Raw genomic sequence first — 13,366 nt, 5'->3', positions numbered from 1 at the left:
ACCAGCCCCGGAATCAGGAGGACCTGAGTTCAAATCCAACCTCAGACACTTTATAATTACCTAGCTGTGTGGCCTTGGGCAAGTCACTTAACACCATTGCCTTGCAAAAAAAACTAAAAAAAAATAAATTAAAAGAAAAGTAGGATACTAGATTAAGGAATTTTTTCTGTGTCTTCAGCAATAAAAATTATAAAGGTAAAATAGAAAAAATTCATTCTGAAGATGATGAGACTGAAAGATATTTAAGAGTAGTAATGGGATTTAGTTGGAGAGAAAATATGCATGCTGAAAAGTTTCTTATCTATAAAATGGAAAGGTCCTTTCCAATTCCAACATTTTATGAATCCAGGCATAGCTAATTTAAATGATGAATTATGCTTTCAGAATATATTACATTATGAAATTTAACCAACAAACATAACTTTCAGGTGTCACTTGATGAATGAATTAATACTAATGGATTAGTGAGTGTAACTCTTAAAAGAATATTGAATTCTTTCCTACAAGTCTATTTGTGCCAGTTATATGTCCTTTTAGTCACTGAAATTACACCATTCTCATATTCTCACCCATCATGTGCTTAAAGGCTTACAACTTGGATCTTCTAAGCTTCTAAGAAACATTCCTTAATGGATAGACCTCCCACTCTGAGCACATTTTCTTTCTGTGTCTCCTTAATAATCATGGCTTTTATGTATTGTTGCTTTGCACATGCTGTTATGTTGTTTTGTAATTGATTTTTATTACTTTATTGTTGTATGTTTTGTCTTCTCAACTAGATTGGGAGATCCTTGGAGCATCTTATAATTTGGAGGGGCCTCCTTTATAATAATTTGCCATAAGTGCTTTTTTTTTAAACTAACACCTCCTCAGTTTTCTCCTTGAGCAGCATACAATTACATCCTTGTGGACCCAACAGGGGCAGTTGTTATTGTCAGTGAGTAATGTTTTTTTCTATGCCAGAAGAAGCTTTCCAATTAAAAGGTAATGAGAAATCAAGGAATATGTTATACCAATATCCCTTTCTAGTATAGACTCCTCATTCTTTTTCTCTATTTTTCCTTTTCCTGAGTACCTCCATCTCTTTAAACTGTTATTTAGATCCAAGGTCAGACATTCCTGCTACCATGTAACAAAGAAGTGATTAGTTACCTTCCTTCATTATCAACTTATCTGAATTTTAATTAACTTGTCAGACATTTGCTATGATTTGACTTTTTTCTTGTATATGTGACATCCCTGTAGTTAGATTTTAAGGTCTTCAAGCCCCAGATTTCATCCCCTACACTGTCTAGCACAATGCTAGATTCATGGTAGACCCTTAATACATGATCAGTAAATATTTGTTGATTGATCTATACTGGATATTGTACTCAATAGACGATTACAATTAAACTTTGTTACTGAAATACAGCAAATAAATCTTGGGGTGAGGTGTAGGTTAAACCAAATATTTATCTCCCCATGATTATAATCTTTTGGTGATTTTTATCTAATAGAGTTCAGAAGTTCAGAAAAAAATTTTAGTCATCTAGTTCATTTAAAGCCTCCTAAAGTATATTTCCAGTCAAATTTCCTTAAAATGCATTTCTAATGTAATTATCAATATTTGAGCTCTTTCTTCTAATTATGGTTTTAATCAAATTTGATTTATATATCCAGTAAATTAATAGGAAACATTTTTTCACCAGATGGAAAAGAGTATGATGCATTTGTGTCTTACCTGAAAGACTCTCAATCAAATAATGGAGATGAGCTCAAATTTGCTCTAGAGATTTTACCTGGAGCCTTAGAAAAACATTTTGGCTATAAATTGTGCATATTTGAAAGAGATATAATTCCTGGAGGAGGTAAGTAAAGAGAATGTAGGGTGGAAAATCATTGTTTTCTATCTAGAAGATAAAGGGGACAAAAGTAGTTATGTCAATATTTTAACCAGCTTTTCTTGTCCTTTCTAAAAAAGGGGGATCAACACAGAAACTTTTGGTATCTGTGCTTTTATTTTAGGTTTATCCAGCATCTACGCATGTTAATACACGTGATAACTTCCTTTCTAGGAATGTGTATTTGCTGTGCTTCACATAATTCTTAGAAATTGTAAAGTTTTTAAGATCAATTTTCATATTAACCTAATCAAATTCCTTTGATTTAGAGAACCTTTCAGAAAGCCAGAATCTTATAACTATTTTGATTTTATGGAACAAAAGCAGTTCCCACTATTAATAAACTCACTACTATGCATCTAAGTAAAGTGATATCTTTCCATAAAGTATTTATTAGTTTTTACAAAGATAATGTCTCAGATGTCCAAAATAAAGAAAACCAGTGAGTTGATAATAGATAAATACAAGGTTTAATGATTATCTCTTTATCCATGAAGTTCTGGAGAGGGCCCACATCCCCACATCCAATTGACTACAATGTGATGAATTTTTCAGACATAGATGCTACAGAATGATTGTGATCTGTGTTAGTAGGAGTATCTACATCAATGAAATCATAGATTCTTGAAATACCGGTGTATGTGTGTGTGTTTGTGTGTGTGTATGTGTTTGTGTGTGTCTGTGTATTTGTATACACAAGTGTGTGTCTGTGTACGAGTGTGTGGAAGTGTGTGTCTGTGTGCATGCCCTTAAGGAGAATGTTAGTTTTTTTGCTGCCAAGAATACAGAACAAAATGAAAGTTTGGACAAAGATCTTCAGCCTCTTTCATTCTTTGCCCAGTTCCTCTGACTTGCATAGACCTTAATTGGCATTAGGGAGTGGAAAGGCATTAAAAATGAATTGTTGGAAAGAATGAAAGAACTCTATATTAGTAGGAGGAGGAGGTAAGCAATTCTAAAAACACATGATTTTAAGCTCTGCCTCTCATGAGAACTAAAATAGTCCAATCTCCCATTACCATGTGTTGGTTTATTCATTCATTTATTCATCAGTCTGTTTATTTATTTTTACTTAAGCAATCAGAAAATAAGTCATTTAAAAATAAAATATACTATTTCTGAGCAGTGTTGGAGATTTTCTCTAGCTATTCAAGGATCCCACATGATAACTGGTGGGGAAGAAAGTACCATTACCTTACCTTCCAGACCTATGCTTTGGGATTTTTGAGCACTATACTTAAGAAGGGATGAGAAACATGGGACTGTGGTGTAAAAGTCCGTTCTATGGGAGGGACACTTCTAAATAGAGCATTTCATCAGTAAAAGGTTTTTGGAAATTGAAAAAAAAATCAAGTCTATTTAATAAAACCACATAACAAAAAAATAAGAAAGATTGTACCCCATACATATCCTTGAACACCTTCCTACTGGTTACCTCATGTTACTAGTGAAAGAGGTGCCAAAGGAACATGTAGGACAGGGGGTTACTCCAGAGCTGCTGATCTCTCGTGATGTCACAATGCTATTCTCTGCCACTCTGAGCAAGTGGCTTCTGATTGAGTGCTTGGTGGTTACATTTTCCTCTCAGCTCTGGTCTTCAGCTGGGATGTGGCTTCTTTGCTACACCACAGATACAATGTCTTAATTCTACAAAACTTAGATGATTTCCAGAGATGGCAACCCACAACAACTAACTGTCCCTAGCCAACTATCTAGAAAAGCCATCAGGTATTCAATGCTCTCTTTTGAACTGCTTCCCCTGCTCTTACTTGTGGTTTCTTTCTTAGTGAAATTGTATTTGATTTAGAGTTAAGAAAATTCTTTTCAACTTCTTACCAATCTGATGATGCCAAACGTGGTCCATGCACATCAGAGGGGCTAAGTGAGGAAGGATCAAATGTCCTATATAAACCTATTTGTTCTACATTCTTGTCATCAACAAAATCACCATCTTCTCCACATATTTATTTTATTTGTGGAGTGACATTCTGTGAGGCACCCTGACTTAGTGGGTAGACAGCTAGTTGTTCTAAGAGTTGGGAAGACCTGAGTTCAAATCCTTCCTCTGCCATATATTGGCACTATGACCCTGAGCAAAATTACTTAAACCTCTTAGACTACTGTCTAAGCAACTCTTTAAGATTATACATTGGGCAGGTAGGTGACTTAGTAGATTAAGTAATTGGTCTTAGAGTCAGGAGGACCTGAATTGAAATCCATTCTCAGACACTTGATAATTACTAATTCTGTGACCTTGTGCAAGTCACTTGCCCAACAAAAAAAAAGAAAACTATGCAGAGAAATTACCTATCTGTATTGGTAGAAGTAGTTTCACTTAGGTGAGAGTTCTCTATATCAAATTTTGGGTCCAATCCTATCTTTGTGGAATAAGATCCCTGGATTTAAAATTGAGATTCTGAGTTTGTAATCTGACTCAAACACATATTGTATTAACTTGGCCAAGTCATATTATTTTTCTAAACTCACTTTCTTTCTCTGTAAAATTGGGATAATACTTATACTATCTCCTCTATGGGGTGATTTTTTTTTTACTTTGGAAAGATTTTGTTTATTTTGAGTCGTACACTTTTCCCCCTATTCTTGCTCCCCACCCCACAGAAGGCATTCTATTAGACTTTACATTGTTTCCATGGTATACACTGATCTCAAGTAAAAGTGATGAGAGAGAAATCTCTTTGGGTTGATTTTGTGGGAAATCATTTTATATATTCAAATACTATTTATGTTTGAATTTATAGTATAGAAGAGGTCTTTATAAATAGGCCCATATAGCCAACAAAAAAGAATTTTGGTCTAATTTTCTATTTGAGAATAGTGTTATGCTATATGCCCAGAAATAAAATAAAGTAAGCTATAATACTCCTATTTGAAAGGGTTATTTTTGGCAATTATACTTTCCCATCTATCCTTTTAGCTGTTTTAACTGAATGCACATTTTTAATTAACAGCTATTTTTGATGACATCCATTCATTGATTAAAAAAAGCAGAAGACTAATTATTGTCCTGAGTGAAAATTACATGGCTGATAAAGTCAGTTATGAACTTGAAAGTGGACTCCATGAAGCCCTGGTGGAAAGAAAAATTAAAATAATCTTAATCGAATTTACACCTATTAATGACTTTACATTCTTACCACAATCCTTGGAGCTTCTGAAATCTCACAGGATTTTAAAGTGGAAGGCGGATAAATCTCTTCCTTACAATTCAAGGTTTTGGAAGAATCTTCGCTATTTGATGCCGGCTAAAACTGCCAAATGATTTTTTTTTCTTCAGATCCTTTGGGAAATGAATAATTGCCTGTTTTTTCAAAGGTTTAATCTTCAAGATGACCAATTCAAGTGACTGTTTATAAAGACATCATGAAGCTGTGACAAGAAAGACTTAAATGAAAGTTACCATACTTCATTCCAGCAAAATGAAAAGTTCATTTAACTTAAACCTTATTTTGGAATTGGCACAAACCTCTGCCTGTCCATCATATTGAAAGTGACCTAAATGAATTCCTGTTTCTTCTCCCTCCTTTTGTTTTGCCCTGACTTATATATTATTTACAGTCTCCAGAGAGGGATGCATGTACTTTGAAGTGTGCTGTACTTGCTTGAGTGTAGATCTTTAGTTTTGAATACTAATAATCCCATTGGATTATTATTAATTCTATAAAACTATGCTTACTATTAAAAAAAGATACAAGAACATTTCTTGTAGATTGAGGTAGGTGCCTTCACTCTTTCTCAATAATGGTCTACTTCTCAAAAGTTCTTATGTGAAATATCTTAGGCAAGAAGGAAGGGGGAAATGACAAAAATGACTGTAAAGTTAAGGAAAGCTTCAGTCTTCAGAATACTTATCTAGTTGGTCAAATATTTGGTCTATCACTAATTCATCTTATATTATGCGGTTTCCATTATTACAGTGAGACATTACAAAGTATCTATTGAATTAAGTCTATCTCTAAAAACTGAATAATCAGGGTGGTGTTGTGGATAGAGACCAGGTCTTTAATCAGAAAGACGTCAAATCTGAACTCAGTCATTTACCAGCTGTGTGATGAGGCAAGTCACTTAACACTGTTTGCCTCAATTTTTCAACTATAAAATGATCCGGAGAAGAAAATGACAAACCACTTCAGTATCTCTGTGAAGAAAATGAGGTCACAAATAGTTGGATATAATTCAAAACAACTGTACAATAGCAATATTCTTTAAAACCTTTTTAAAGATGTCTTTAATAACCTTGTCATATGTTTATATGGAAAGCATAAAGAATTATGTTTTTTATCATTTGTTATAAATTAAAAACTTGTTTACTCTATATCAATGGTTCTCCAATTGTGGTCTTCAAAGATCCCTGAAATCCTCAAATCCCTTTCATGTAGTCTGTGAGGTCAAAATTATTTTCATAATAATATTAAAGTACTCTTTACCTATTTGAAATACACCTCCTTTTTCCAACTATATAGCTGTGTGAGACCAAACTTTCTTCCTGGACTTCAATCAAAGCAATATATTATAGCAGACTGAATATAGAAGCAGATATGAAAATCTACCCTTCCTTTAAGTCACACATTAAAGAGATTTACAAAAAAATATAAAACAATGTGATTATCCTCTTTTCTACATTTTTCATAAAAACAATATTTCTATTATTATGTAATTTAAAACATCAAATGTTTAATTGTTATTTTAAAATGAATAATTTAAAATTTGATGTTTTAATTTGTATCATAAATATCAATTGAGCTATATCTAGTTCAATAAACAAAATCTCTTTGGGGTCTTCAATAATTTTTAAGAAGTTAAAGGTATTCTAATATAAAGAAGTATGAGACTTGCTGGACTATATTAATTTCCATTATATTTAGGAATAGGTTAAAAGTCAATTGGATTCACTTGGGATTTTTTTTGCATGTTTCTTTTGTTTTTAAGGAAGATGCATGTAATTCTAAAAAAAGTAAGATTAATCTTCACCTTCTGACAATACTTAACATCAGGTCCTTAGTAATAGACTACAACTGGGGTTCTTAATCTTTTTTAGTGTCATGGACCTTTCTTTGGGCATTCTTTAGAAGTTTGTGAACCCTTCTAGAATAAGCTTCTTCTTTTTAATTGAAGAAAATGATTAATTTCCTTATGGGGACAGTGAAAATAAAGATGGAACTTTTTCCCCATCCAAATTCATGGAGCCTCTAAAAGGTATCCATAGTTAAGAATATGTGAATTAAAGTAAAGAGTATTGATCTTCAGGGTGGGTTGTGGAAATTTGCTCTGGGAGGAATGTGAGCATTTCTCAAAAGAATACTTTTTGACACTAAAAGAATGAGTAGGGTATTGACTAGGTAAATGAAATAACCAAAATATAGTAGAACCTATAGGAACATTGCAGGAGACTTACTTATTAAATAACACTATCCTTTTGATTCAGTCCTATGGCCTATAATTGAAATTCTGGGTTCATATTAATTTGTTCTAAACATTGAGAAATCTTAAGTATTTCTTTGTCTCATGGCTCCACCCAAGGTTTTTCCCTTGAGAACATTGTTTTATTTTGGCTAGATCTGATAAAGGGGAAAGGATCCTCAGCTTCTATGTAAGTATTGAGACAGGCAAATCATCAAACTCTCCAAAAGGTCCTAATTCTTCAGTAGAACTTCCTGGATTCAGGTGTTAGGGCATGGAGGATGGAAGGATACGATACAAAGGAATGAATTTAGTGGTGCTAAAGAGCTGAACAATTAACCTCTATGGCACCTATGCAATCTTCCATACATATAGTATTACACTTAAGATACCCTCTCCCCAAGTAAGGAAAAGAACTTAGTCACTAAAGAATAGTCCCCTTTTCTAAGAACTGAGCCCTAGCTGAAATTAAACAGTTTCTAATTCCTACCTGTGAAGGACAAAGTCCAGGTTTACTACTCTGTGTTGTTTATCCTTCTCTTGCTGACTCTTGGTTTTTAGATTCTACTTTGTCCAAGAATTTCTTTTCCTAGAATACATGGTTTTCTGGAATAGCACATGTGTGGTAGCCTTCTCCCAAGGGAAGAGAACCTATTTTTGTCTGAACAGATTTCTTTCTAACCTCCTAATCATCATTCTCTTAACTGTCTTTCCATTTAAAGGCCCAAATCTGAGTTGTGATGTCCCAGATCTATGAAATGAAAATAAATCAATCATCCTTAGTGTGGTACGAATGGTGCCACCTAGGAGAGGTCAGAGAATTAACAAAGTATTAAAAGTTAACCTTATTAAGATATTTTATACCTTGTTTTAAGAGACATTAATAATGCCACAATAAAACTCTTATCAGCAGGATTCTGAGAATTCTGAGCAAAGTCTATACACATTCATTTTATGTAATAAAGAATAGTTCACATTTATTTAGTATTTTATAAAGCACTTTTATCTTAACAAACTTATTAGGCAATGTATATTGATGTTATATTATTTATTTATCCATTTTTATATGTATATATTCTTCATATGTAAGGAAACCAAGGTTTAGAGATTGGAATTGCCTTAAGGAAAAAGTCACATGTCTAGTAAGTAGAACTGAGATCTTCTCACTTCAAATTCAAATACTATACTTCACTACCATTCTCAGGCTTAAATATATGTTCAAAAACTGAATCAGTCACACCCTATCAATTTATCTGCCAAATGTAACTATGACAAAAATCTAGGAAAATTTAGTGAGGGAATTTGGAATCAATTGACCTAAGCTCAAATCTTGACTGTTACTTATGAACATTGTGACTTGAGCAGCTCACTTAAGTTCTGTGGGCCTTATTATCTCTGTCTAGAAATGAAAGGATTAGATTAGAAAAAATTTTTAAAACTTGAGGGACAATTTATATTTATAAATACTTTACCTCAATAAAACAAAGAGTATGTCAATGATTTGGGAATGCAACTAAAAAAACTATAAAAAGAACCAATTAAAAAAATAAAACAAAGAGAAGACAATTCAACAGAATGTGCACTTTGAACCCCCCAAAAAAATCCTCCCCCTAAAAAAAAAATCAAACTCCAAATCTTGAAAAATCAAAGGAGATATTAATGAAACTTAAAGTTTAAAAAGGTTGAAATAATTTTAGAAATTAAAACAATTATTAGGAGATATTTTGCTCAACTATATATGCCAATAAAAATGACAATCTAAATGAAGTGATAAATATTTATAAAAATATAAATTGCCCAGATCAACTGAAGAGGAACAGAGTACTATCCTTTCTTAGAAAAGAAAATTGAGCAAGCCTTAAGGAACTCTTTTGGGAAATGTTATATAAACTATTAGGAAATATATATATATATATATATATATATATATATATATATATATATACACATATATATATATACATACATATAAATCCTTCCAAATCCCTCATATGACATAAATATGATTTTGACAACTAAACCAGGGAAAGTAAAAACAGAAAGAAAGCCATAGTCCAATTTTTCTAATTAATATTGAAGCAAAAATTTTAAATAAAATAATAGCAAGGATATTACAGCAATATTTATTTCATAAGGATCTTACCAGATGAGACTTATATTAGAAATGCAGGTAACATTGGGAAAATTTTAGTAATAATTTATTGTATCAATAATAAAATTAGCAAAAACATGAATATATTTTAACAAGATATAATGCCTTTTCCTATTAAAAACACATGAAATCTTAGGAACAAATAGAACTTTTCTTAAAAATAAGTAAATCTATAAGTAAATTTATCTAAACAAAAAAAAAATAAACATCTGTAATGGAGATAAACTAGAAGTCTTTCCTGTGATATCAGGGGAGAAGCAAAGATATCCATTATCATCATTAGTATTCAATATTATAGCAAAAATGCTAGCTGTAATGGAAAGATAAGACAAAGAAATCAAAGAATTAATATATATATATATATATAAAACAATAAAAAATTTACTTTTTATGATTATATTATGTTATACTTAGAGGACCCCTAGAAAATCACCAATATAAAACTAGTTGAAATAATCAACAACTTTAGCATAGTTGCAGAATATAAAATAAGCCCATATTAATCATCAGTATTTCCATATCTTGTCAATAAAATTTATCAGGAAGGGATAGTAAGGGAAATTTCATTTGATATTAACTGTAGATAGGACAAAATATCTGGGATTCTACCTTTCAAGATTTATACAGGAATACCTATATGAATACACTTTCAAAACACTCTTCATACAAATAAAGACTACTAAACAATTAGAGAAACATTAGGTGCTAGAAGGTAGACTAAGCCAATATAACAAAAAATTACAATTCCACTTAAATTAATTTACCCATTCATTTTTAAACTAATCAAATTATCAAAGATTCTTTTCATAGAACTAGAAAAAATACTAGCAAAATTGTTTTGGAGGAACAAAAGGACAAGAATATCAAAGGAATTAATGAAAATAAAAGTAAAGGAAGGCTGCATAAATACCAGATACCAAACTACTCTAAAGTGTTAACCACTTTAATTAAAACAATTTAGTGTCAGATAAGAAATAAAGTGGTTGATCAATGGCAAAAATAAGATACCCAATATACAGAAGCAAATGACCACAGTAACTGATAAACTCAAAAATCCAAGTATTTGGGGCTATAATTTGCTTTTCAAAAAAAACCTACTGGAAAAGCTGAAAAGCCTTATGGCTTAAACTAGGCAGCTCACATCAAATACCAAGATAAGCTTGAAATGGGAACATGATTTGGCCATGAAGAGTAATAATATAAGCAAATTAGGAAAGCATGAAAAACATTCCCTATCAGATCTATGGATAAGGGAAGAATTCATGACTAAACAAGTGATAAAGGGGTTCATGTGAGGTAACATGTATAATTTTAATTACATTAAGTCAAAAAGCTATTGAACAAATAAGACCAATGCAATCAAAATTGGGAAATTAGGGAAACTTTTTCACAGCAAGCTTTTCTGATAAAGGTTTCATTTCTGAACTATACAGGGAACTGAGTCAAATTTATAAAAATAAGAGCCATTGCCCCTCAGAAGATATGAACAGGCATTTTTCAAAGGAAAAAAGTCAAAACTTTCAAAATCTCTAAGTCACTAATAATTAGAGAATTGTAAATCAGAACAGCTCTGAGGCATGATCTTGCCTTTATTGGCTAACATAACAGAAAAAGAAAATGACATCCCAAAGGAAATATAGAAAAATAAGTATATTAACACAATCCACTCCTGGAGCTGTGAACTGGTTCAACAATTCTGGACTTCCAGCCAAGATGGCGAAGAGAAGACAGGCACAGTTCTAAAGTCTCCTGATCTCTTCCCCATCTATCACATGCCTATGGTAATAGAGGGGAAGAAGGGAGTAGAGGAGAAACACCTGAATCTTCTTCTCATCAGACTTGGCTTAAAGTCAACCTACACATCCTCAGTTAACTTATAAAACATCTAACCTTTCAAGTATTAAAAGGGGAAAAGGGGAGGGGGGACAGAGAAAGGGAAGGGGAGTGGAGGGGAAATAACAAAAGGAAGGGAAGGGAACAGGGAAAGGGGAACAAAAGGGGAGGGTGTGATATAGGAGGGCAAACACACTGAAGGCGGTGGTATTCAAAAACAAAATGCTGGGGAATATGAATAAAAGGGGAGGAAAGGGGGAAAAATACAAACAGAGGGAAGATAGCACAGAGGGTAATAAAGAATTAGTAATCATAACCTTGAATGTGAATGGGATGAACTCTCCCTTAAAATGTAAGCAAATAGCAGAGTGGATTAAAAACCAGAATCCTACAATATGCTGCTTACAAGAAATTCATTTGAGCAGAGAGATACATATAGAGTAAAGGTAAAAGGTTGGAGCAAAATATATTTTGCTTCAGCTGAAGTAAAAAAAAGCAGGGGTAGCAGTGCTTATCTCAGACAAAGCAGCAGCAAAAATAGATAGCCTTAAAAGAGATAAGGAAGGAAACTTTATCCTCCTAAAAGGTACCATAGACAATAAAGTCATTTCAATATTGAATATATATGCACCCAGTGGGACAGCACCCAAATTCTTAGAGGAGAAGCTGAAAGAATTACAGAAAGACATAGACAGCAAAACTCTACTAGTAGGAGACCTCAACCTCCCACTATCAGATCTAGATAAATCAAATCATAAAACAAACAAGAAAGAAATTAGGGAGGTAAATAGATTGTTAGAAAAATTAGATATGGTAGACTTATGGAGGAAACTGAATGGGGATAGAAAGGAATATACCTTTTTCTCTGCAGTACATGGAACTTATACAAAAATTGACCATGTACTAGGACATAAAAACCTAATGATCAACTGCAGAAAGGCAGAAATAGTGAATACATCTTTCTCAGATCACAATGCAATAAAAGTCATATGCAATACTGGGCCAAGGAGATAATAGACCCAGAGCAAATTGGAAATTGAATAACCTCATCTTAATAAATGAGTGGACCAAAAAACAAATTATAGAAAGAATTAACCATTTTATCCTAGATAATGATAATAATGAAACAACATACCAAAACCTATGGGATTCATTCAAAGCAACTCTCAGGGGATGTATTATGGCTCTAAATGCTTATATGAATAAATTGGAGAAAGAAGAAATCAATGAACTAAACATGCAACTAAAAAAATTAGAGAAAGAACAAATCAAAAATCCCCAATAAAATACCAAATTAGAAATTTTAAGAATTAAAGGAGAAATTAATAAAATTGAAAGCAAAAAAACTATTGAATTAATAAATAAAACCAAAAGTTGGTATTATGAAAAAACCAATACAATTCATAAACCTCTCATCAATTTGATTAAAAAAAAAAGAAAAAACCAAATTGCTAGTATTATAAATGAAAAAGGCGAACTCACCACCAATGAGGAGGAAATTAAAGTAATAATTTGAAATTATTTTGCCCAACTTTATGACAATAAATTTGATAATCTAAGTGAAATGGATGAAATTTTACAAAAATATAACTTACCCAGGTTAAATGAAGAAGAGATTAAATACCTGAACAACCCTATCTCAGAAAAAGAAATTCAACAAGCCATTATTGAACTCCCTAAAAAAAATCTCCAGGGCCTGATGGATTCACAAGTGAATTCTACCAAACATTTAAGGAACAATTGGTTCCAATCCTATATAAACTCTTTGGAAAAAATAGGGAAAGATGGAACTCTGCCTAACTCTTTCTATGAAACCAATATGGTACTGTTACCTAAACCAGGAAGAGTTAAAACAGAGAAAGAAAATTATAGACCTATTTCCCTGATGAATATAGATGCAAAAATCCTAAATAAAATCTTAGCAAAACGACTACAACAAGTCATCACTAGGATAATACATTATGATCAAGTAGGATTTATTCCAGGAATGCAGTGTTGGTTCAATATTAGGAAAACTGTTAGTATACTCAATTATATCATTAACAAACCTATCAGAAACCATATGATCATATCAATAGAT

At 32.2% G+C, this 13,366-nt stretch overlaps 1 protein-coding gene across 2 annotated transcripts in view; it reads left to right on the top strand.

Annotated features, from left to right (window-relative positions):
- Nucleotides 1-5,420, top strand: part of IL18R1 (interleukin 18 receptor 1) — a 67,196-nt gene extending 61,776 nt beyond the window's left edge. Inside the window, exons 10-11 of one of the 2 annotated variants that reach the window (XM_074192212.1) lie at nucleotides 1,692-1,850; nucleotides 4,853-5,420. In XM_074192212.1, the coding sequence (XP_074048313.1) occupies nucleotides 1,692-1,850; nucleotides 4,853-5,163 (470 nt within the window). In that variant the 3' untranslated portion in view covers nucleotides 5,164-5,420. The remainder of the gene's footprint in view (nucleotides 1-1,691; nucleotides 1,851-4,852) is intronic. The other variant, XM_074192213.1, reaches the window with a different exon arrangement.
- Nucleotides 5,421-13,366: the final 7,946 nt, after the last annotated feature.

The sequence above is a fragment of the Macrotis lagotis genome, chromosome 6 (genome assembly GCF_037893015.1).
Source record: "Macrotis lagotis isolate mMagLag1 chromosome 6, bilby.v1.9.chrom.fasta, whole genome shotgun sequence".
NCBI lineage: Eukaryota > Metazoa > Chordata > Mammalia > Peramelemorphia > Peramelidae > Macrotis > Macrotis lagotis.
The sequence above is the reverse complement of the archived record's forward strand: the minus strand, read 5'-3'. Positions and strand labels throughout refer to the sequence as shown.